The sequence below is a fragment of the Agelaius tricolor genome, unplaced genomic scaffold (genome assembly GCF_023055355.1).
Source record: "Agelaius tricolor isolate 1412-34295 unplaced genomic scaffold, bAgeTri1.0.p SCAF_3, whole genome shotgun sequence".
Classification (NCBI taxonomy): Eukaryota; Metazoa; Chordata; class Aves; order Passeriformes; family Icteridae; genus Agelaius; species Agelaius tricolor.
In genome coordinates, this window is record NW_027269263.1 from 37,779,707 (window position 1) to 37,806,211 (window position 26,505).

Genomic DNA, 26,505 nt, shown 5'->3' on the forward strand with positions numbered 1-26,505 from the left:
CATTATGACATTATTGTTTTTACAGTCTTATAAATGTTTGAGGGCCTAAAGAGAGAAACCTTTTTATATATACTATCTACTTGAAAGACTAATAATCTTGTTCTATGTTGGTCATTACATAACCAGTTTGTAACTGAGAATCTAAGTCTCAGACAAAGACTACCCATGACACAAACACCGTGGGAAGAGAATTTGTAACAAAATGGAACACTAAATAAGGCCTTGAATAGCTTTATTGAAATCTGTATAAATAAACATGCGCATTTCAAATGTAAACCCAAGTGAACTCAAGTGCAGACAAAATTTTAACCTCTGTCATGCAGGAGGTTAGTTTACATTTAAAAAAAAAACCTCAAAGCAGCTTTAAAATACCAGGATGAAACACCAGTTTAATATCAAGGTATAAAGCAAAGCCATGTCCAACATATCTCATTTATATCCTGGTCAAATGCAATTTTTTAAACTTTTTAATGCTAACATAAATAAATAATTTACCAAAATGTGCACTCACAGAGTGAACTTTTATTTACAATACACAATTTATAACCTATTGTATTTGATTAGTTCAAGTGAAGAACGTCATACTTTTTGCTTTTTTCTTTTTTAAATTTTAAACAGTGGGACACAAAGCAATTCTCCAGGTAGTAGATATGTGACATGTGCCCCCACATTTAAGAGCCCCTCTCAAAGGCAGTATTGTATGCAAATCAACAATACATTCTTCCAACTAGATCAAAGGGAAAGCAGCAAATCAAAAAATATTTCAAACGGTCACACTTATTTTGGCATCCTGGACCCCTGAACACAGTTAACTGAAATCCAACTTGGAGTTTGTATGCCTTATATACTGTACAGGTTCTGACTTGAACATGCAAATGCCAATTCTCTTATGAGTTACCTTTTCAGATACACTGTAAGGCTATGGTGAATTCCATCCGGAACACACAAAGAAAATTAACAGGCCTACCTTTAAAGTGATTTTGTCAATTAACATTTTAAAGGCAGGTCATATTGAAAAAATTCTCAACTAAGCCTGATAAACAGTCATTACTATGGATACAGAATACTATTAACTCTGACCTTAATACAGAGTGGTTTGCAAGCTGTCAAACTACAAAAACTGGGGAGAGAGAACTTATAGCACAATTTAAATTTTGGACTGTTACCAGATAAAAAATTATGCATGTCTTAGAAGCAAGATAACAGGAATTATGTCTGCAGAGTAGATTCCAACAAGCAACAACAGATACTTACATTTAATTGAAAACCCTTTCTGTTAATGCAGCATGAAATCTAGAACCTGTTCCACAGCAGAAGATAAACGTAATATTCTGGATGTTCCACTATGTCACAAAAGGTTAAAACACCTTTTTCAAGCTATTTCTTCTATTCTGACCAAATTAAAACAAAAGAAGAAGAATAGGGAGAAAAAAAAACTTGTTGTTTCAAGAAAACTACTTTAGGTATTTATGACATTTTTTCTTGTACTCTGTTGGCAGCCTAAGGAACATGTATATATTCATCCAGAAACTAGACTTGGCAGTAGTATTCTTGCAGTACTAGGAAAGTAAATGTCAGAAGTCCACAGATTTAATATTTTAGTTATTAATTCACATACAAAACAAAAGAAAACATAATCCATCAGAACAGCAGCAGAAAACTTAAAAGGGGTTTATTTGTGATTTCCTATATATACCTTGTGAATATGAGACTGTAAATGCATTAGAGACAATTTCTGTTTAAGTTTTTATTGTTTCACTTCAAGTACTGCACATGTTAAAATGTAATAAAGATTTACATTCTATTATCTGAAACTCCCCATCTCAGATTTTTATTCTTAATTTGGTGGGCATTTTCACTCTTTCAATCCGTATCCCCAGTAAGAGAGTCTCTTTTATGGCTTCTAGTTCTTCCCATCAGTTAGTGTGCATACAATTTTCATTTTCTATATCATTATCATTTTCATTGCTGTCTTCATCACTTTCTAGTGGGATGCCTGTGGCAGCTGAAGCACCTTGTTTAGTTTCCCGGTCAAGCGGGAAAAAGCCAGTTCCACTGATTGTGTCCTGTCTCTGGTAGAAGAGCACATACGCTGCTTTGGACTGTAAAAAAGGGCAGAACATTATGTTCATGAGGCATCAAACAAAACATTTACAATCCAGGTTACTAACTCTTTTTCTTTGCTTCCAAGTATACAAAGTGAAATTACAAAGAAATGCAGACTGTTTATGTTAGCTATTTTTGCATGTTGTAGCAAAAATACAACATGTATTTTTTGTACTGTCCTTTGAGAGAACACAAACTACTGCCTACAAATTTAACACAGGTTTCATGGTTTACTCTTCATTTTTCCAGCCCTGACACGAAAACATCAACAGTCCGAAATTTGGAAACATAAAAGATACTTGCCACTATCTGGTCCTCACTTGCAGTGGACACACTACTGTCATCAAAGTAGTACCATTTTCCATCATCCTTATTTTTTGCAAAAGCAGTATCTAGGACAAAAAAGTAAAATGTCTCAGGACTTTGTATATTCATAGATGTAATACAATCGGTTACTAGAGTGTGTTACTGTCTAACACTTAATATTTAACTAACTAAACCTCATTATCACTATTAAACATCTTTAACACTTTATTTTTAGCAAAGAGAGTTCAATCACCAACATTTCCCTTCTAAAGACAATGAAAAGGACAGTCAAAGTACAATCCCTCAGTCATTTTTTCTCTCTGCTTTCGAGGAGAAGCACAATGAACAGAAGTACAGACAAGCAAGACAAAATCAGGTGTAAGAGTACAGCAGCTCTTATGTTTTCTCTTTTCACAATATGCATTGCTAGAAGTATAAAAGAACCTACAATTACCCTTGAAAGCTCACTGCATACAGATTTTTGTGTTGAAATACTTGTGAAAGCATTTCAAGGTAATAGAAAAAAATTGTCCCTCAACCATTAAAAAGCACCATTGATTCAAAGTGATCAGTACTTCAATCAAAATCAACGTAGAAATAAAAGCTGACATCTAGAATGATGACACTTGAAATCAACTTACAGTGCCCTCCTCCCATTCCTCCATAGTGGTTGGAAACAGCAATCAAGTTGTAGCGGCAAGGCCCTGCATTGGGATTAATAAGGAACTCTGACATGTCCAAGTCACTGTTAAAAACAAAACAAACAAAAATAAAGTAAAACAAGCAACAAAACCCAACCAAAATTCAGTCATGTTAACAGCATTTTTAACCACAGTTTGGTGGTCTCAGAGCCCTTTATTTCATATGTCCTCCAAAAATACACCAGACTACTCTGCCAAAGCATCTCTTTCACTCTGTAAGAAATGGAACAGGAACAAGCAATCTTTCATACTTTTACATTATAATTATTTTGCCAAGTTTATACTTTTAATCCAGAAGCATTTTGTCATTAGTTTACTGGATCCTCTCATGGAAACTGAGAACAAACCCATTTTATGCAATTGCTGTATTAAACACATGCCCTAGTCACGATTTTATACTTCTAGCATCAAAATATTTGAATTTCTTACTTTATCGGAAAATCAACCAATGTATCCAACTTGTCCCTCATGTATCTGCTGTAGGAAAAGCGCTTCAGATGAACTACCAGTACAGGGGGCAGTGACCACAAGTCTAACTTCTTAGTAGCTTGCTGATGTTCTTTACAGTTTGGACAATACCTAAAAGGAAAAATCATAAATTTTAAGTAACTTAAGTAATTTAAGTAGTCCATATGAACGTTAAAACACATTACCAAAGAAAAAGTCACATTCATGGGAGGAACTAAATGAGCAAAAACCAGACATTCTTCATGTTCTGTTACTAATGCCATAGACATCCCTTCCGGCTTACAACGTCCAAGCGTGATCCCAGTGAAGCTCAACATCATTAACACAGAAGCAGCATCCCCCAATATTGGATTCTCATCTCCTACATCCCTGATCAGATACCTGTATCCTTAGTTAAAACACAGCATTCTTGTATTTTATGAAAAAGAGATAAAGTGTTAAGAAACTAACTATTAAAAAAAAAGCCAAAAATAACAAGCAACTGTGATTCTTGCAAGTTTCAGTTTCCAAATTTATCCATCCACCACCCTATCCCATCTGCCATCTAAAACCAGATTACAGTGATACCTGGAACCTGGAAAAAATCATTACCAGAAATTTCCCTTCTTAGTAGGCAAGTATTGAACAGGCTGTGACTTAGAAATTTCTGTTCCCTGCAATGCATACTTGAACCGTTCAGCAACTAATGCTCAGGGAGGAAGATAAGTAAGAATGAATGGAAGAAACTCTTCTTTGAAGTAATCTATGCATATTCTACACTTTAGCATCTAACAAATAAAAATCTAGGGGAAAAAAAAAAGAAAAGAGATGAACCCTAATGAAAAGACTGCACAAGTGTCTTTAAATAGCAACATCAGATAATGACAAAAAATTAGGAGAACTGTAAGGGCAGGCTGGAATTGAAAATCTGTTTTCCCAGTTGGCTTAGAATATGTAGAATACAAACAGTGCTGGACTAGGGATGGTGAACTCTCGCAGATTACACTTGTGATAACCTAACAAATAAAGAGAAATGTGATTAATGACCTCCAGTGAGATGCATCTAGTAGCAGCTGCTTGACTTCTGCAGTTGTATTTAGTAGTTAAAATGCTCTGCTTAAAACGTGCTGCCAAAATGGAAGTGCTGATATACCACACCTGAGTTATATGGTATCTTAAACAATCTATCCAGTTTTGTGTAATCTAGCAAACACAAACCAAAAAAAAAAGAGATTTTGTAAGTTAGCTCCCTACCCTGCACAAATATAGGAGAAACTCTGGTGACAGTGTTTGGAGAACTTCAAAACTTTTGGGTATACACTGAAGAAAAATTATCAGACTCTCTTTTCAAACTTAATACTGTGCTTAAAGGTGCTGATGAAAGATTATCTGCTAGAAAATTCCTGGGAAAAAAGGATCTTAAGGGAACATACTGTAATTATGAATATTCAGATGTGATTCCAAATTAGAATTTGGAAGAACCATGAATAGCATTAAAGTCTCTGCCAAAAACCTCATGGCTAGAACATGAATTTGAGGGGATTATTGACTACAGACATCCCCCATCCCATACACTTGCTGTTTACGCACATCCCTATTTAATGTATCGATGCAAGGCAAGTTACGTATTTGCATAAAGAAAATACAGTATGCACCAACCTCTCTCATCTCAGAAAGGAGTATTTGTTTAAACCACTACATTGAATTTGTCACAATATTATTCATTCACTGTCCATCGAAGTTCACAGACTAGAGCACTTAAAGTATCAACCCTTCCTCCTAACTGCAAATGCATTAAATGTCTTCCTTAGAAATAAAACCTTCTTTTGGTAAAAATCTGGTACATGGTAGAAATTTTGGTTAACTAATGGACCAAAACAAAAGGCATTTTGAGAATTTTCAGCTATGTTTGAAATAACAAGATTCAAAATGCCATTAATAAATCAGCTACTGATCTCTATGTTCAAGCGTGGTTTTGATTAATTTTGAGAAATAGACCACAGTACATAATTTTAATTTTTTGTGCTTACCATGGGTCTTCAGCACCTAGTTTTTCCTTTGTTGTGAACAGCTCAATGCAGTCTTTTAATTTCACAAAAGGCTTTTTGGGAGGCTTATATTCCACACTTTCATGTTTTTCAAAATCCTAAAGAGAAGTATTTCTTGAGTTAAGAGAACAAATGAAACAAAACTCATTTTAGTGATGTCGTCTTACTATAAACAGTAACTACAAAGCTCCTATATATGGAAAAACTGATCAGAAACCATTCAAGTAAAAAGTTTCCACAGCTTCAGATTTACTTCCCAGTTCATAAGCCTCAGATTTGCTAATTACATGGATGTATATATGAAGTTTATTTATGACAACATATTTACTAAGAATAAAATGAAAAAAGATATAGTTGCTGCTTCTTGTGAAGACTTACAATCTCGTATGTCCCACACTGCATTTTTTATGTTTAGTTTTTATTTGTGCTGGGAAAGGGAGCAACATAAACAGCTTACCTCTGCTGCACTGTCATCAAAGTATCTCTTCTTCAATTCAGGATCCCAATCCAAAGCAAGGAAAGATCTTTCTGAGATTAAAAAAAATTGTTTTCTCTTAATATTATTTCCTGCTTTACATGAAATTGTATTAACTTTGGGCAAACACACTTCAAAATAAATTAAACAATCGTATAATGAATTAATTACAAAAAACTGAAGCATATAAAAATTCTGTATTTCTAAAAGTCAACTGCAACAGAAGTTTAGTTAATTATACAGAATTTACTATTTAAAAGAAAAATATATCAAACAGCACACAAAGAAAATGAAACGTGAGAGTCAGAAAAGAGTCTCAGAACCAAATATTGCCCACTCTGTTCCCTGTGACTTACCATCAAGCCTAGGTTGCCTGTCATCAAATCTAATATGCCTGGTATCATCTTTGATGTAGTTTATGTCAGTACTGCCTAAATTATTGAACTGGAATGTAAACAATCGCTTTTTGTGTCCCGTGAGTGGTTGACCTTTGCAAGTATCCTCAGTACACAATCCATTTTCCGAGTCATTGTCACCCCCAACTGAGTCTTCTGATTGGCTGTTTTCATTCTCTGAGGGAAGTTCCTGATCCTGGCTGGATTCATCATCTTGCTCATCTGTTTCCATTTCACCTTGAGCAATTGGAAGAATAAAAAGGAAGAAATGAGACAGAATGACAGTAATTGAAAAACACTAGAGAGTTAACTTCCATTTGAAATTCAACAGCAAATATTAAACAAGTGTAGATATTCCAGTCTTACTTGGAGATCCTTCTTCATGTATTCCATTTGGGCCATTACCATTGATACCATGGTCCTTACAGCAATGCAGGGAACCTTCAGTGTCTTCACTTTCAGTACATGTTTTTACGTATCGGCTAAATGTAACAAATGAAAGCAACAGTCAGAAGCAATGGATTGTTAAACAATTTTCATTGTTCAAACTGGTAACTAAACCGTTTTCACAAGTCCTTGCTACTGTACTGTATTTCTGCACTCCTTTCTGATTTACTCAGATTATCAGTTTTATTGCCAAACGTGTCTAGTGTTACAAGCACATAGGAAAACCTGCTCACATGTGACTGTATATTTTTGGCAGCAACTTGGTCTGAAACAGCTTGATTGTTAGTCTCACTCTTTGTTTGTCCATTATTCAGTTTTTTAAATTGCTCATTAACCATATTACAGAGAAAGTTACATCCACAGAGAAAGAAACATAAATTTAAATTAGAGGTTATATGATTTTAATTTCTTCTATGTAATGACACTAATTCTAGTCTAGTTTCAGGAAGTGTCTACCATGTACTTCTACAACAAAAAATAGTGCATAAACTTGAACAGTAGCTACAGGAAGTATAACCATAGCATAATAACTGGAAAACATTCCCACTTTACCAAGACGTAACCAACAGCTAAGCATACAAGAGAATTATTTAACAATACAGACTGACTCTCTACTATTTGTCAAACTATTTGTCTTCTCAAATACTTTTTGGATGAGGTCATGATAACAAAAAAATTAAAACCCACATTAGTGGCTAAGATTTTATATTTAATATTCAACAGAAAACAAATACAAGTACTCAAATCTAATCAGTATGTTAGAAATGCACATGAATGTACATGCCTACTGACTCCAACTATTAGCATTACTCTTAACAAACTAGTTTTTCTTTTAACAATAAACTTACCACATTCTTAGCAGCAGCAGGTTATACAGTTTATCTTCAGTATTGTTTCTAGGCACTGCTATGAGAAAAGGTTGACCAAACAGTAAAGAACCACTATGGCTGTAGCTAGTGTGCCTGCACTTTTCCCTTAAACAAACAGGAATTATGACTTGTTCCGTATCTTCTGTTCTATTGATAGCAATTTCAAATCTAGAAGAAAAACAATCAGAAATACAAAGAAAAATGGTCAAGGAAAAAGCTACAAAGGTGAAAAAGAAAAAAATATCCCCTCCTAGTTTGATCTTTATCTGGTGTCTAGGTTTTAAGCTTTTATAAATAACTAAAACTGCAAAGAGACATGAAGTGTGTTATCTACACTTACACATAAATGTCATCACGTTCCATAATGCTACTTAGATTTTCATCCATGGCAAATATCCTGTGGAACCTGTGATTGTATATATCAGTAACAATCATCTGAAAAGAAAATGGAGTATACATTGTTAAACCAGGTTAATACACATTAAAATGCTATTTGTTGTGCTTTATTTAAGAGATCACTCTTACCTTATCTGCAGCAACACCAGACAAAGCTGACAATGCTGTGCAAAGATCCAATATATTTCCAATTTTGGGAACAACTACTTTGTACTAAAAAGGAAAATATCATTTAAATTTATTAAGAGAACAAATATACAAAATGCCCAAACAACACATGCCCAGCATACTTCACATATTTCTTTCATATTTTTGAAACTTAAGGTGTAAAGTATGTAGATCAACTAACATAAATTCCAAAAGCTGCATAAAATATAGTAATTCTATGCGTAACTTTATAAATACACATACACTGACTACAGATTCTCATTTCACATGCAGAGAGAGAACTTGAATAAAGTCAAAGAAAACCTCTCTGCAGCTTCCCTTATTCAGTGCTCCTGAAGTTTGTAATAAAACTCCACACAAAACTCTTATCTGTTATTTGCATAATAAAGATAGGATTAATTAGAAATAAGCTATTATTAACTCTGTAATTAATTGCCAAGCATTGCATGCTATATCCTTAAGTTTTATAATAATTTAGACTCTCAAAAACTCTACTGAACTGGTACTCTTCCCAAACTATTAATTCCAGCACAACCATCTCGCATGAATCACGTTCAACTACTTCAGTAGTTTTCAACTACTTTTTGTCCCCTGTGCAACTACTGTGCATCCCCTATTTTCACAATTAAATTTTTAGCAGGCCCGTCTCCCATCAGTTAATACATCTCCCTTCACCTTCAAATTCCTCAACTCATACTGCCTTTGAGAACACTCTTTTTCTCCCACTTTCCTTCTTATAGTACTGATTTCAGGTGTCAGAGCCTTTTTGAATGCCTACCTAAGTGCCTGTGTTGTATTTTTTTCACTTATCCTCACTTACTGTATAAAGTACAGCTAGAACCATTTAATCATGACTTGGTTATGATAACCTTATGTACATTTTTTCATGACATTCTAAGGTGTGTAATATCATCCCCTTCCTAAAGAACGGCAAAAGGGATACTCTTCACAAAGAAATCTCATCTGAAATGTTTTGACTATGAGGTGAGAGACTACCCAATATATTTAGTCATGAGGGTTTTTTCCATCACTTATTACAAATATTTGCCTTTTGTGATTAAGAAACCAAGAAATTAAGTCTTACAGATTAAGTATAGATATTTTTATAAACATAAAAATTCATCACAGCAGCTCTCAAAAAATGTCAGCATACATTTTAAAGATTAAGAAGCCCTATTATAACAACCATAAAGAAATTACCAATTCTTTCTTGAAACTATACAAGGTATGTACAGTCTTCCTCGAGTATGTATAGTCTTCCCCACTTTCCTAAGTGAGACTTCAGAATACATACCAGAAAAATAAAGCTTGTTGGATTTGCTTATAAATTTGCACTGTGTAAAGGAACTTGGGTTCACTGTTAATGCCTCATGAATCAAAGTGTTTGTATATAAAATAAGCTGCTTACCTGCATAGGCTTTGCAAGTGGATCCATTCTAACTAAATAAACTTCCAAAGTGCGTTCTTTTTTCATGGGTAATGGAAGTGTCAAGTAACAAAAGGGATCAAAGGTTACAGATATTTTAGCACATTCAGGACAAACTAGAGTAGATTTAAAAAGGCCATGAAATATATCTACAATGATGGAATCATTTCTCTTTAAATGGTTTTCCCAGGCTTCTTCAGCAACCACCTGTAAACAAAGCATGATCTGGGTTATGACAAAGAAGTAGGAAATGAATAGTGAGAATCATTAGTAAAAGCCCTTGACAGAACATTTTCAGTAACCACCTAAACACAGAAATGTCGCTCCAAAGGACCCGTAAGGAATGTTACTACTATCAGGTTTGCAGGTTAAAAGATGTATGCTTTTCCTAGGACAGAGATCCTGCCAGTGGTATTACACAGTCTGAGAGTGACTTTCAAGTAGCTTGGAGGAAGACAAAAAGCAGATAAAACTACAAATTCCATCTGAATTAACTCATAACAAAAGAAGGGTTTCTCTAAAGTAAGAGTACTGGCGAGAGACAGAATGCTGCATCCTGCAGGTATAAAAATAAAAGAACAACAGAACAGGAATTGTTTTTTCAACTGAACTCAGAACTGAATTGAACAAGAACGATTATCTTAATGAAGTCTTAAAAAAGAACTTACCATCCTCCCATCCCCCCTCATTATCTTAAAAATAAACAGAAATTTACACAGTTTCTCAAGATGTCAATTTTAAAATTTTGTCCTATTTTCTGAAATGTCTCCCAGAAAAAGCCCCACATAATCAGTTTCCCAACCTTCCAGTGCATAATCATGTAGAAGTATCTTACAGCATACAACTTTGACTAAAATGAAGATGATCAGCTTCAAAATCCCTACCTTGTCTGGTCTCCCATCCGCATCCTTTAATTGAATGTAAGGCTTTTTTCTAATTCTATTCAAATCCTCATGTAAACCATCCAAGAGAAAAGCCAGTAGCTCTTGACAATCTTGTTGCTGATAACCAGAAAATTGTGGTGCAAATCGTCCCACTTGTGTCTAAAAAAAATAAATGCAAAACACTCCTGATACCTGAACTGTCAGAAAGAGTAGATACTTCTAAGATATTATTGCAGCATATTGAAAAGGTAAAACTTGTAGTTATAAAAGGTAAGCTTTTCAATGGAGACAGGAAGTCAAAACTAATTCTCAAAGCACAAGTGACACCTACTGAAAAATACATTCAAGTGTTCTACCAGTGCAATGAATGAACTGCATACTGATAAACAGTACTTCATTTTTTTTTTTGCACATTTCTCCAAGTTTTATAAACGTAAAATTACAAAACCAAAACCGACATGTAATTCCATGTAATTTCCTTACTGACCTTAAATGCTCTTGGGGTAACATAGCTGTATTTTCCTGACCACATTTGCTTGATAAGCTCAGCATAAGATTTTGCTATTTCACCTCGCATTCCTAAAGGATTGTCAAAATTCAGCTCTTCTTGATATTTATCATTGAGGAAGTACTCTGTAAGAGGAGGCGTGTTGCTCAGACACTGCAAAAAATAATACAGACTTTTTAGAAAAGTGATTTGAATCAGTTCTACACAAACAATGTTTTAATTTTGTTAAAGCAGCCATGAACTGCAATGTCTAGTGCCTGGAAGGAAAAGAGAAAAAACCCTAAACAATCTTTTCCAGAAACAAATAATGGCTTTAAACCAAGACTGGCAACAGCTGTCATTACAAGTTATGCAAAGATAGTATCTGTCAAGAGCTTTACCTCAAAATTTATAAAACAGAGTAGTCCAAACAACCCACAGCATGACAACATAATTTGTATCAAGATTTAAAACGAACGAAACAAGGTGTTTCTTGAGACACAAATGGCTTTATGAAACTTGTTGCTGGAGGTTGTAATAGACACGCAAAGTGGAGAGTGCACGTTTGGAAGACAGGCAACAGGGCTTATTACTTCAAATTATAACATATTCAGAGCAATATTTGAAAAAAGATTTCTTTTATTTTGGCAGGAGAGGGAAGGTGAGGATGCTTGGCCTTTTCCTTCTCTTTGTTAATATCAGCTTATGGATACTGTTGGAGACAGCAATCTGTGCTAGAGCAACTAGAGTTTGAATCACAGTGCTATAGCCCTTGCTATGTTCTTTTAAATCTTGTGATACAGTTTAGAGCTGAAATTAGTCCAAGGAAAGCAAGGACCTTGGTTTAGACTTACAGACAATTATACCAGTTTGTCTCTTCTCTCAGCATTTGGAGACAGCAGGATGTAATCACTGCAGTATGATTTACAATTTCACTTTCCATTTTTGTGTTGTTTTGTTCCATTTTCATACTCCTTTAAACATAAACATTTCCATCACTCAGGAGTAATCCCCATGCCATGCCTTAGCATATATTCTTAAGAGTTTGTTCATTAAATATTGTAAGTTTTTCTGCATTCTTTCCTTTATTAAAAGATTTGAGGAAAGGTCAAGTATTTCACCAGTCTCGTCTGCCTCTCTGTAAACAAGGAGAAGAGCTCCACATATGCTATTGCATAAGATACAAGAATTAGACTGGAAGAATTGCAACTTTATTGAGTAGGGCAAAAAAAAATATTCCTATGTCTGCCTATCATACCTGTGCAATATTACAAAGCAAAACCAGTCACATGCTGTAGAGAGCTGAGTTTCATGCCTATATCAAACTCCTTCCTTTCTCTTCCTCCTCACCTAAAGCTTTCAGGATCTGTCAACACTGCAAAAAAAAATTCCTGGTATTACAGACACTTTTGGACACTCGAGGTTGAAGCAATCTCATTTTTCTCTTGCTATATGGCAAAGAGATTTTACTTCCAGTAGTGCTGATCCCAACTCCCCCTACCGTGCAGATGTGTTGTCTTCTGGATTATTTTTGGGTTGGTTTAGGAAATGAAATCAGTTCAACTGTTCAGTTTAGTGTGAGGAATGTCCAACACAAGGAACTAAATAATGAAAAAATAGTATATTTTTCTACAGGTCTTTCTGTTAGTCAAGCATTATACAATGTCCTGACAATGTGGAGTCCATTAAAAAATAATTCAATAGTTTCTAGTTTTCACCTAATATACTGATTTTGTCACTTTCTCAGAATATTAATCAATATTTGTAGTACAAGTCAGGAGGATTACTACAGATAACTTCCTTTTTTCCTTTAACAATATTCACATTACAGCATAAGATGACACTAATGGTAGTACTGGAATGCTAAAATGTCTATCGCAACACAGCAGGTTTTGAGGTACAGAGCTGACATATTTTTCTAAAATAACAGATACCAAAATTTTTTAAAGAGTCGCTTCTAGAGGAGCTAATAAAGTTGACCATATATGCATTGATCTTTTCAATGTAAGTGACAAAGCTAAATGATTACAAACATGTTTCCTCTTTGAAAAGGTTGACAATGGAGAATTATTTAAGATCATGATTAAAATCAGAAGAAAAAAAGCATCCAGAAGCCAATTTGAAGGGAATCCTACATTCTTATTTTCTCATGTCATATGCTGTAGGTTATCAAGGAAGCCTTATGGAAAGTGTCTATTAAAACCAAGACAATCTACTGGATAGTTAAGTTACCAGATTTATGTGTCCTGTTCAACCTAGTCATTTGGGGTTTTCTGTTAGTTTCAAAACACAGACAATAAGTAAACTAAAAGTATACCAAAATGTGAGGAATAATAGCAGCCAAAATAGGCAAACAAATACAGTAAAACTATAGAAAACTGTCTTTGAACTAAAGAGCTAACAGAACGTCACTTCATTTCAGGTACTACTGTCTCTACAAGTTTTCTTTAACTAACAAAATTTCTGTAAAGTTCTCTGAACCTGAACTGATCATTTGAAAAGATCATGGGAAGTATAGAACAGAAGGCAGAAACTCCAAGAGACAAACCACAGGAGAAAAGGTTAATCTTCAGCATGACAAAGTTTAACACTGAAATTATACTTCCATATTACATATTAATAACCTGGAAAAAAGTTATTAAGATGCACAGGAAAATGAGAAAGAAATCATTATTTTTAGTGTTATGTACACATGCACATATATATACACACACACATTTCAATGCTGTAGCCTCACTGGAATACTGTGTACAATATCAGCCCATGATAATGATTCCAAGTCTACGTGTCCTATGAAACCTTCATAGAAGGGGGAAATATAATAATAAAAATAGTCAAGTCATACTCTTCTAAATCTCTGTAGTTTAAGTATGGAATAATTCTGATGTAAGAGTTTGCACAGACCTAATTGAAAGAAAAGGAAAAAAAAAAGAATGACGAGGGCCACCAAGACTGTGAGTGACCTAGAAGCACTTGCCCTGTGAGAAAAGACTGAACCATCAGGGCTTGTCCGGGCTGCAGAAGAGAATGTTTGAGGGAGGCCCAAGAGCAGCCCTCTAGTATCTCTATGAAGTTAAGGGGAAGATGGAACCAGGCTCTTCACAGTGGCACATACTAGGAAGAAAAGAAACAACGGGCATCAGTTGAAATATGAGAGGTTGAGAATATAAGGAAAAAAGTTTTCACTCTGAGAACAGTCAAGTAGTGGAACTAAGAGGCTCCACCTTCTTGGAAGGTTTTCAACATCCAACTGGATAAAGCCCTGGGCAACCCGCTCTGACCTCAGAACCAACCTTCTTTCAGCAGGAGGTTGCACCAGAAACTTCCTGAAGTTCCACAAATCATTCTATAATCCTATTTCCTTGTTCCCTTAGGAATTCTATAATTCCTAAGGGAACAAGGAAACATTTCTCCACATCCCATATGGAATATTGCACAAAAATAATGATAAAAATAAACTTCCAAAACAAAGAAAACATCACTACCTATCATGCCAGTGAACTGGGGAAATGAGGAGGAGACAGTAGGATCATTAATGGACATACTGAAAATTGAACAGTCCTCTAAGTGTCCTGGCTCTTCAGCTTCAGGTACTACTTATTAACAATTTTATGCAAATGACACTGAAGTTTCGTAGTTCATCTTTCTAACAAAAGACTAAGAGCTGCCAGACTGAAAAGAAGATCCAAGGCACAGGAAAAAAAGTGATTTACTTTACACCTACTTGTGTCTATCCTACTTTTGTCCGTATGCTATCAAACATGGCAAAAAGCGCTTAATTAAAACGCTCCTTAATCCAAACTCAACATGCCTATGGCAACTGAAACAGAACTATAAAAACTTAGGAATTTCAGGTATTGGTGAAATATGCTATCTTTTGTCTAGATAAACTCACAGCCATAAGTAACTTCAGAGGGAATATTATTCAGCTTTCTGAAGAAAAAAAACCTTCTGAAATAGCCATTTCAAAGCTCATTCAGAAGTCAGGTGTATTTAATCACACTATTGGAAAAAATGCATCAAAATAAAAATCTTGGAAAAAGTGGATCTTTTTAGTGAAAATATTTTTTTTTCCTTCTCATATTTTTTAATCACAAAATGAAAATTCTGGAACTCTCACATTTTCACTCTAAAAGAAAAAAAAAAAACCCAAACATTTCCACAGAGCTCCAATCTGTAATATCCCACCAAAAGAGGAAAGTAATACTTGGGAAACATCCACAGGTGGCAGCACAGCAATGCTTAATGAGACTCATTTTTTCTAATTTATTTTCAGCTTAGAATATACCTATGTACCTAAGTGAATGTGAATGAAAAATCTGCTTGACAAATATTTTTTGTAATATGGGTTCAAGTAGTCATAATACTATCTATTTCATAAAATCTACATATCTTTTGTCTTTCCTGTTTTATTTATGCAAAAATAGATCTGCATTTAGGCTGAAGTAGAAAAAAATCAAGCCTTAGATGTTTACACTGAAATAAAATAAATACATGGAATACTCCTTTCAAAAGAACCTGAAAAAAACTTATACAAAGATTCCATTACAACCAAAATAAGAATACCAAATTATTACTTTTTTTAAATTAAGGAATGGTGGTAAGAGAACAGCACTTGGGAGATAGACAATGGTATTTTAACCTTCTTGGCCTTACTCTAATTCAGCTTGCAGCTGTCTGTAATCCCACAGAGGATCTTACCTATCTCTTCATCATCTGTCCTCCAGTTGTCCTGAACTTAACACTGAAAACCCCTACTTGGAAGGGCAAAGGTCCCCACAATAATCACTTAGAGGGATAAAGGGTCAAGCCTAACCTATAGATTGAAGAACTACTAAAGAACTTGCAACAAAATTTAAGACATTGCCAGGATTTTCACATTTCTACCTAGTGTGTTTACAGGGCAAGAACCTTCACACAAATTTGCCAGACTCAGGAGACGAAGCTGTGTGAAGGAATTGTCCCTCTTTGTCAAGGAACATTGATAACAGCTCTGATGCAAACTTTCTTCACTGTACATCAGACAGGACCAAAGAGAAGCTGTGTGATAAATGCAGTGGTTTTTGAAGCAGAAATGGCTCCTATGTGAACACTCAAGGGCCTCAATGTTCCCTGGAAAGCAGAGAGATCTGAGAGAAGTGGCAATCAGCTGGAAAATGGATCAACCAAACTCTGCTTTGGTTGAAGGAAGCTACACTGATCACACCCAGCATGAATGGAAGGGATCGAAGAAAAGCTTTTGGTACATTAATGGAATCAAAACCATTTCAGAGTCTAGTAACATTAAACTATTTTGTTTAAAGAAAACACATTTATCCTGAAAACCAGCCCTGTGTTAGCACAATTGTGAAGGAATACACCTTAGGGGGATAGGTAAGATAAAGTAGGTGACCAGAGCAGATCAGAGAATCACAGAATAGTGGAGATTAGAAGGCATCTCTGCAGATTCTCTGGTCCAACCCACTTGCTCAAAGACAGGTCACCTAGAGCAGGTTGCCTGGGACTTCAGTTCGGTTTTAAGCACCTTCAAGAATGGAGGCTTCACAGTTTCCCTGAGAACCATTTTCTACTGTCTGATAAATCCCATTTTAGAACAAAGTTTCCTATATTTAGGAATTGCATATGCTTCAGTTTGTGCCCATTGCCTCTTTTTCTCAGTGGGCACTGAGGAGAGTTTGGCTTAGTTTTCTTTACTTTTCTCTACCAGATACTTCCAAAAAATGGTAAAATCACCCTGGAGTCTTCTGGCTTAGTTTTCTTTACTTTTCTCTACCAGATACTTCCAAAAAATGGTAAAATCACCCTGGAGTCTTCTCCAGGTTGAACAGCCCCAGCTCTCTGTCTCTCCACATAGGTCAGATGCTGCAATCCTTGGTCACCTGTGTGGTCTCTCACCAGACTTGCTCCCTAAACTCTCTGGGGAGCCCAGAAGGGAACTCAGAACTTGGAGGGTCTCTCCAGTGCTGAGTGGAAGGAAAGGATTGCCTCTTTCAGCCCACTGGCAATACTCTTTGTGCAGCCCGGGATGCTGCTGTCTGCCCTGGCCACAGGAACACACTGCTGGCTTTTTGTCCAGCAGGATCCTGGGTGCTTCTCTGCCAAGCTGCCTTCCATCCAGTCACCCCCTGCTGCAGTGTGTACCGGTTCCTGGGGCTGTTCTCCCCAGGCACAGGGCTCTGCATTTCCTGGGATTGAACTTCATGAGGTTCCAGCCCACTGAAGTCCCTCCGAATGGCAGCACAGCCATATGATATAGCAAATCCTCATTGCAGATTTGTGTGATCTCTCATCTTGCTGAGGGTGTCCTCCATCACCCAGGTAAATGCCTAGAGCAGCCAATATTCCCCAGCAGAATTCTCAGTTTTGCCATTCACATACTATTTGGGCCCATCTTTTTGTTGCTTCCAGGACTAAGACAGATCAAAACATATTCAGAGTGCTCCAGCTATAGGCATAATAATCCAATGTTACTTTGATAAAACATGAAATTAATAGCAAATTAGCAAAGTGAAATGCATGCTTTGTGTAACTGAGAAAAGATGAAAGTGGTGGCAAGAGGAAGACTGCAGCCTGTCACACCTCAGTGAAGAACATATACCTTCACTAAAATGCACTTCCATGGATTTCTTAGATGACATTAAACTCTGAATAGTACTTTCACTGAGACATACTGTAGGATGAACTGAAAGATACACTTCCTTGCTAAGAAAGCCACTAAATAATGCATTTGAAAAAACACACCTTCAAGGACATATTAAAGGTACCATGCCAAACTAAAAGCTACACTGCTCAATAAACACCTCATTTTCTTACCTAGAGCACTGTCTTGGTAATCAGCAAACCTGTGTTTATTAATTTACACTACAGTTTCTCAGAACTATTTGAAAACTTAATTCTCTAGATGTAACTGAAAAGCAATGAAGTCAAAGCTGATTTAATTTCTAATGCAGACCTCAGAATGAAATCTGTTTAACACAATGGGATAATGACATGATGTGTAACAAGTCTGTTATACTGCACAGGACTCCTAAAGGCAAAAACCCATGCTTCAAATTCTAACTTAAAGGTTACTTTTGAATTACATACATGCAAATCACATATACCAGCTCAATTAAGGTTTGAATGAGTAAATAAAATTATCCTTATTTAATCAGTATAGCTTGATGAACAAGGTAGAATCATCAAAAAAACTTTAGCAAGAATATTCTTTGAATTCAAACCTAAAACATAATTCTGGTTGATGCACTAGACAAAACCACATGCTTTTCTTTCCAACAACACAATGACACAATTCAGTAATCATGAGAGGTTATGTGTAGCATTTTTAGTTAGAATGGACACTGCAAAATGTGTGTCCTTCCCCCTTTCAGTTTAGCCATCTTTCACAAAGCATGCTAAAAAAATATTTAATTTCTGCACTGTTCAACTGCTCTTCAAGTATCTTCATGAAAACATTTTTACAAACAAGTTTAGTTTTATGGATGCCTTGTATCAATAAGTATGGAACAAGCATGGAATTACCCTATATACCACTAACAGGTGAAGGCTGGCAGGCTAGAAAGCAATTTTGCATTATGACCCAGCAGTTCTTTTCTGTGGAAATGTGATCCTGCCGTTCATCCCCATGGAGAAGGTATCCAGCTGCAAACTGGGCTGTATTAGCAACTGCGGTCAGAGGCAAAAGGGAGCAAATCTTCCCCTCCATTTGGAACTTGTGAGACTGCTGCAGGAGCACTGTCCAGTTTAGGGCTCCCCAGTGTAAGAAAGAGCAGAGAAAGGATACCAATGTGGTCAAGGGACTGAACAACAATATACAAGGAAAGGCAGAGCTGTATGCATTAGTTCAACCCGAAGAAGACAAGACTAAGGGGAGAGCTTTTGGCTCTCTGCAGCTACCTAAGAGGAAGCTACAGAAAACTAAGGCCAAATGATTCATTGATTGTCATCACAAAGAAGGGACAGAAGTATCTACACACACTATGACACTCTGGAACAGTGTGTTTTTTCTTCTGAACAAATTTCAACAGCTTCATACAAATGTACCCGAAATTCCTTTTTTACTCCAACAGGCTAAATAACGACTGCAATGTTTGGGTTGTAGTTTTGGGTTTTCTTTAATTTTGCCCAAAGAAATCATAAACATAGGCCAAGAACTCTTGTCATGACCAAGGAGGAAAGGAGGATAACTATGCAGCATGCTTGGTTAAGATCTAATATTTTCATACTCAGCAGGAAAATATGTGAACAAGAACTGAAATATACATAACAGTTCTGTTGACAGAAGACTGCTCCAACAACAAAAGGTGAATTCGAGAACTAAACATAACCAAACAAAACTCCTAGTTCTGACTGTCAATTATTCAGCAACTGCAGCTTCCATTTAAAATTAGAACACTAAGGTTTCTTCATCATGGTAGAGGAGTATTAGATATACTAGTACTTCTCTTGCATTCATAGCAAAGAACAAGCGAATGCATTGCTGTAAAATATCCCATCCATGAAATAGTTATTCTGAAAGGTCAAAGGAAAATATTTTCCAAGGCTCCTGCATGTTAACCTGTGCAATAAAAGTACATAATGAGTGAGAAATAAAGGCCCAGTAATCTATCAGTCATCTACTTTTTGACACTTTTTTCAGTACTGCAATTGGTACTCAAGTGCATTTCAAAAGGAAAAGGCAGTTTTTGTAACATAATATGAATGGCAATTACTACAAAAAGCAAAGAATCCAACTTCAAGAGTTCACTCATGTAGAACACTGGTCAAACCTCTTTCTGACATTGAGCATTATGAATGCAGCTATGTAAATCAACTTTTAAAGTATACCAATAAAGATGTATTATTTCTTCATTTTAAATCTTATCCCGCTACTTATCAGATCTCTTAATATCAGTTTTGAAAATGACAAAATAAAACACGATACTATTTTCAAGTAATAACACTCGCTGATTTTATTTTAAGGTACATACCTGAATTGCTGAATTCATGAAACATGTATTCCCCAAGTTACTCAAGCCACACAGGCCTGGCTGCTCATTGTGTCTTCCTGGCTCTGAATAATCATAATTCTTATAAGCAGTATATGATGGGAGACAATAGTTTGAATTTTTCACACTGTAAGAAAACAAGACATCTTTCACAATGTAAACATGTACTCTATAGTACTTTAAAGCATACAAGTACTTTATAGACTTAAATGATTAAAAATGTTAAACTAACTTCTGCGAACAAGTAAAGATTTAAAACACTTAACTTTAATGTAATAACATTAATGTCAATTTAAATGTCACCAACAACCAAAATCAAACGTACTGCAGTAACTGCAATTATTACATCCCTACCCATTTTTTATGGGAGCAGCTTCACAGCTTACTCTATTCTTCATTGTTCTATCATATTTAAAACACTCAGACTTTAGACACCACCAGCAGCAATCAATCATTTATGTTCCTTTTGCATCCTGCAACTGCAAGAGTGAGGTCGGTGGGAATGGGAATGCAGAGTTACAGGTGAAAGCTGAGATTTCCAAGGCCACTGTGGCATAGCTGCCTCACTGCATCAGACAGTCTATTTATAGCTTCCCTGCTAGGACAGCACAATCCAGCATGCAAATGCAGAAAAGCCTTGAGAGGTAAAGGAATGCGCAAAATGCCTTGCAACAACTTCAGTATAAATCTATGCTGCATTTGTTTGCAGACAGAAGGAACTGCAGAAGACTGAAATAGGTAAAATGATGAGATTTAAAACAATTTGTTTCCAGATGAAACAAAATATCAAATATAAACTGACCCTCAGAACAGTAAAGTGAGAATATCTGAGAACACTAGAAAGGTAAAGAAATCTTGTAAGGGAATGTTTTGCAATATGTTAGAAAAAACCAAGCAACCACAACCACTTTAACCATTTTAGGCGCTGATCATAATGAAATCTGTGTGACAGCAGCTTTGTCTAAAGTTCAGGAGTATTTCTGCAGCTATTAAGCATCTTTCATATTAGAACATGAACAAAAATTTGAAAGTCAGATGCTAAGAATGAAGGAAAAATATGTTGTGCAAAGAATCAATCCCGATAAAAAACTGAGATTTGTAATTGCAAAAGTCTGAGGATGCAAGTGCCCAAAGGTTAGACTCCAGCCATTACTCCTGAACACTATCATGCCCTTTTACTGAATTCCAACTGTCTCCTCAGTGCACAATTACTCACTTTTCATAAATAACTATTGTTTTTTAATTAAGTTATTAAAAATTTCAAACAGAGGAGGATGAAAATTTCTCCCTCTTTCAATGGTCTTAGAAATTTGTGTAGTTTATAGCTCCACTGTCCATAAAGGTGCCGTTATCACACTTTTACATCTGCTCATTTCTTTTTAATAGCTGACTTTCCCATTAGTCCTTCCCTTTTCTATAGATATGCATTTTCTCTGCTCTCTGGCTTGCCCCCAAACTAGCTAAGAGGTATTGTTTTCACTGGTCATTCTTGATGGAAAAAACCCTATAAAGTTAGCATTCATCCACGTATGAGAGATCCCCAGGAAAAATTACTTTCAATCGCCCAGTTGCAGCCCAGTTACTGCAGTGAACTCCAATTCCCTTAGGCTGGTAAGCCTTAGCTCCCCCAGGAATCAAAACCACAAGCTTGCCACTGGTGCTAATGCAACCCCCACAATACAACCAATCCAGCAGTGCACAGCAGTAACAGCAATGTACACACACAGGGTACACAACAAGCTTCTACACTTTCAGCCTTGCTTCCTTCCTACTGCTGTCCTGACCTGACTTACAGATAACACTGTTCATATGATTAATAAAAAAGAAACCTCTTTGAAATTTAGATGTAGGGGTAATGAACAAATTGAGTGTAATTCTTCTAGGGATTTTCATTTTTATTTCCTTCTCTGCAGCTTTCCCTCCTTCACAAATTGACAACTTTGGAGGGACACTAGAAAGCTAAGGAAATGCAACTGGTATTTTGTGGCTGTAGCTTACTCATGTGAAAGATTTTCTCAAATTAGCTGAGTACCATGACGATAATTTAGTTCAAGATAATTGCAGTGCAGATAGATGCAGTGTGTATTTACTCTAAGGGACAAACTGTCAGTTTACTTCTCAAAAGGGAAAGGAAAGACATTTCGGAGCTCTTTTATCTTCTGTACTGGCCCACAGACACATATTTGAGAGGTTTAGAGATTAAAGTTACCACTCATCCTGTGAGTCAGGTCTATTAATGTATTTTTATTTCATGGTTCTATGATGTTTTATCAAAACATCCTACAAAACACTGCCTACTGTTTGCAGGATACTAGGAGATGTCTCTTTACAGCTCCATCAATTTGCAAACTGTTTTGTTGTGGAAAAATTATTTTTATATAAATTACATTGTTGCTTTTCTTTTTATGCTTTTAAGATGGATGAAAAAGAAATTATTATTAACAGTCAATAATAAGTAGCTAACAATGGAAAGCAAATAAAGATGCAAGGTAAGTCTATACTAATTTAATTCAAACAGAAATATCCTAGAAAAAGTAACTTGTAATAACTGTGTGTCCCCAAGCCTCCAGCTGCTTTTCCTGCAAAACCTTCCTAACTTTAAGGAAGGAACCATGCAGGGAAAAGCAGAGGGCTAGTATTAGGATAAGCCAGTCGAGTAAGAGCAGTAACAGAAAGAAAATACTAACAGTTCTTACAAAAAATAGCTTCACAAAAGTAAGGCAAGATCTGAAAACATGAAACCATCTTCAGACCCTTGAACAGAGCTCTTGAAATGGCAAAAATGGTAAAGGAGGTTTCCAAATGAGATTTTACTATCTGTAGATCTATAAATTTTAGATCTGAAATGACTTGTTTGTACCTTCTGTATGTGCCTTTAGACATTAAAGCAGCTTTCAAATAGTGATGACAAACCCAGAGCACTCACTGTACAGTTAGAGCTCTGTGAAGCATCGATGTTGAACAGAGAAGACTGGAAAAGCATCACTAGAATTGGAAAAGACCTAATTTGACAGAGGAATGCCATGTACCAACAGGTACATACATAAGGAATTTGAGTTGCAATGAGTACAGAAAATTAGAAGTTGAGAAGACTTACTGAGCTCTGTAATATTTCAACCATTTTAATGCACTGCCAATGTATTTTTGTGACCAGCCCCTTTAAGAAATCTATTATCAGGTTTCATCAGATTTTAGAGATACCTGAAGCAGTAGGAGAGGCCCATGTCACTACATAAAGATTACTATGTTTATTTTTTGCTCATTATCATTGTCTGGAAAGCAAAATATAACATTATATTTAAATTGCCTTTGTCATAATATTTGGTTATGTATCAGGTACAACATGAAGAAACTGTTTTTAGAGGTAATGCAATGTAATTAACACTTATACTTAGAATAAGCATGTTGAAATATACCAAGCATATAAACAAAGCTGCCCTTGACAGGCTGACACCACTAAATGATGCAAACAAGTCATTTTAGGAGCCTAAAGCAATGGTTACAAATTAAGGAAACAGAACAACTTCCCACTTAATTCCCCAAGCAAAATCCCTGTTCAGGTGTTTTTAATCTCCATTCCACATAATTTAAAAAACACTGTATATGATATGTATTGCTTTATTAACAACAATAAACAGAAATTCCAGTAAGACCTAAAAGATGCATATCTCTCCCTGCTCTTCTGAATCCATTAACACACACTATGCTAATCCTCCTGTGTTATTCTTTCAGTAAGATCACCAGTAAAGGCAAAAGAACATCAATGATCAATTATTTGGAATCCTCCATTCCATCAAAGGCAAACTCACATTTACATAAATGAAGGCTTCAGACTGGATAAAATTTGCACAAGCTGTTTCTGGTATCTAATGTACAACTACCTTAACACAAAATTAAGTATCTACCAATCTGAGGCTTACTCTTACACAGAACACCTCCTGGATTAGAAAAACATTACAGAAATGTGTACCATATAAAAAAACCATGAATCTTTCAGGTTTTTAACATAACTTGTACTCTACAGGTGAGCTCTAGTAATTGCAAAAGCAGACTTGCAATGACTACTATTTACGACCATTAATACACACAACCTGTTTGATTTTTTCTGCCTTATAAATCATATTTGTCAGCTAAAACTATCTTCAAACCAAATGCTGGTATCTCCTTTAGAGTCACAGCATCTCATGCCCATATGGGGATGCCAAGAGGTTCTAGAAAGCTACAAATGTATAATTTCACTAACGTACTAAGGACAAGGTGCAATATAATATAAATAAGGCAGAAGCATAAGCATGGAAATAAATTCAAGACAAAGTTGACATTAAATAGTTAACTAAGATAGTAACAAAGATAGTATTATTAATTAATTAAAAAGAAATACTTTCTTAGACAAGGAAATATTTGCAAGAAGAGTGGAACATTCTGAACTCACAATTATATAACAGAATTAAATACAGAAATGTATCTTCCAATTTAATATTTGAAGCCAAAAATTCTTAATGCAAAAGTATGTATTTTAAAGTACAAAGTATATAATGGATATGACTTCATCACTGAACACAGACTCTGAGATAAGTGCTGCTAAAGATTAATCTGTATTACATCTTATATTAAATTATTAATTTGTGATTTATAAAATATTTTTAAGTCATCATAATTGGATTACTGCATTGTAAGGAAAACCATATACTTCTGCACTGAATATCTGTCTCAGATAACATCCAGATGTACTGTGTTTTGATAGAGAAGAGAAAAATGACTGGTATTTCATAATACTACAGAGTACATGTACCTATTAACTGATTTACAAATGCTTAAGTTATAGTTAAATCACTTAAAAGGACCAATTCCTTACCAAATCTAAAACTTATATAACTTCATTTTAAAAATGTATTTCTGTTGAAAATTAGAACTTGTAAAATAACAACAAACAAACATACCTCTAAACCCCAAAATTTTTTCTCAAGTTCTAAAAGCTCACCTTTTGGCTCCAAAATAAACCAAGAAATAAAATTAAAATCAGGTAAATTGTGTGAACAAACTATCTTTAAAAGTTGCAATAGCTGGCAACAAGTTTTCTAAGTGCCTCCTAAAAATAACTATATCACCAGCAAGAAGCTAACATAAAAAAAAAAAAAGAAAATAAGAAAGCCTTGATGGTTTGATTTAAAAACACAGCTCCCTAAAAAAAAGTCACTGTTAAGTGTTGTGCTTGGCAATAGCACTGCCTTTTGCCTAAACACTGGGAGAAGAAATTAGTTCTCAGCTGGAGGCTCAGCTCTGATCAAGTAACTTTTAGCACAATCATATATACAAAACTCTTCCTATTTACGACACATTCACACACAGAGTACAACAGACTGCAGTTAATTACAGATATTTCAACTTTCAACAGTGAGAGTTGGGGCTACTCACAATTGGTAGAAGCACAAGTGACACTTCACCCCTTAGGAAAAATCACTTCTGATAAGTGCAGTATTTAACTGGAAGATATTGTATATTTAATGTTTATGTCACCTTTTTAATATTTAACATCTTCAAATGTGATCACAAAATGCATGTTTAGAAAAATACTAAAAATTTTAATGAATTGTAAGAGTAAGGTTCTTCAACTTCCCTCAGCTTCCATTAAACACGAGTGCTCTTTGGTTTCAAGCATTTCAAAGATGCTCCATTATCTGCCAAAGTGAAATAATTCCATGGTTTTCTATATTCACCAACTTTTTTTACAGTTGTGTACTGTAACAACAACAACAAAATTACACAAAAAGTTGGCCAATGCAACAGAAAAGCTCTTCTTTTAGACTTTTATCCCATTATTTATTTTAAAAACCTTCTAATTTGGAATATAAAGGGGAAATAATGTAAAAGTGAGAAGTCTCTTACTAAGCCTTTGTTCACTGCAAAAGTCAAGCACACAGTCTGATCTCTCTCAAGACTTCTAGCACTAAGAAAGAGAAGTTAAGCTGCTGGCTACATTACAGCTAACACGATTCAGCTGTCATGATTTGAAATCTAAGTGTAATGGTACATAGGCTGCTCTAACACCTTAGGAGCAATAAACAAGGAAAACCTGATCATAAGGATAAGTACTTTATACCTTTCTCGTTGTCCATTTAAATTCAGGCAGGATAATAATAGCAACAATGTATTTTCAGAATTATAAACTCTAAATGAAATCTATACCTTTCCTTACAACTGCTGAAATTCTTTTTAGCGTCTTCCCTGTTCAAGAGTAAGAGTTACAAACATTTCTAATGTTGTTTCATTTCTTGGTGTCAGCATTACCTATGCTATGAAATAGTAACCAGTAACAATTCACAAGCCAAATATTGCAAAGCAATTCAAAATCCTTAAGAGAGG

The 26,505-nt window shown here is 35.3% G+C and overlaps 1 protein-coding gene across 4 annotated transcripts in view; it reads right to left on the bottom strand.

The window, feature by feature from the left end:
* Positions 1 to 215: 215 nt before the first annotated feature.
* USP15 (ubiquitin specific peptidase 15) overlaps positions 216 to 26,505 on the bottom strand; it is a 60,120-nt gene continuing 33,830 nt past the window's right edge. For all 4 annotated transcript variants that reach the window (XM_071423530.1, XM_071423529.1, XM_071423528.1 and 1 more), the window contains 15 exons: positions 20,125 to 20,269; positions 11,156 to 11,329; positions 10,669 to 10,827; positions 9,767 to 9,991; positions 8,320 to 8,403; positions 8,135 to 8,229; positions 7,774 to 7,962; positions 6,845 to 6,960; positions 6,440 to 6,715; positions 6,066 to 6,136; positions 5,591 to 5,706; positions 3,543 to 3,692; positions 3,054 to 3,157; positions 2,410 to 2,498; positions 216 to 2,102 (listed from right to left, as the gene is read on the bottom strand). In XM_071423530.1, coding sequence (XP_071279631.1) covers positions 1,917 to 2,102; positions 2,410 to 2,498; positions 3,054 to 3,157; positions 3,543 to 3,692; positions 5,591 to 5,706; positions 6,066 to 6,136; positions 6,440 to 6,715; positions 6,845 to 6,960; positions 7,774 to 7,962; positions 8,135 to 8,229; positions 8,320 to 8,403; positions 9,767 to 9,991; positions 10,669 to 10,827; positions 11,156 to 11,329; positions 20,125 to 20,269 — 2,179 coding nt within the window. In that variant the 3' untranslated portion in view covers positions 216 to 1,916. The remainder of the gene's footprint in view (positions 2,103 to 2,409; positions 2,499 to 3,053; positions 3,158 to 3,542; positions 3,693 to 5,590; positions 5,707 to 6,065; positions 6,137 to 6,439; positions 6,716 to 6,844; positions 6,961 to 7,773; positions 7,963 to 8,134; positions 8,230 to 8,319; positions 8,404 to 9,766; positions 9,992 to 10,668; positions 10,828 to 11,155; positions 11,330 to 20,124; positions 20,270 to 26,505) is intronic.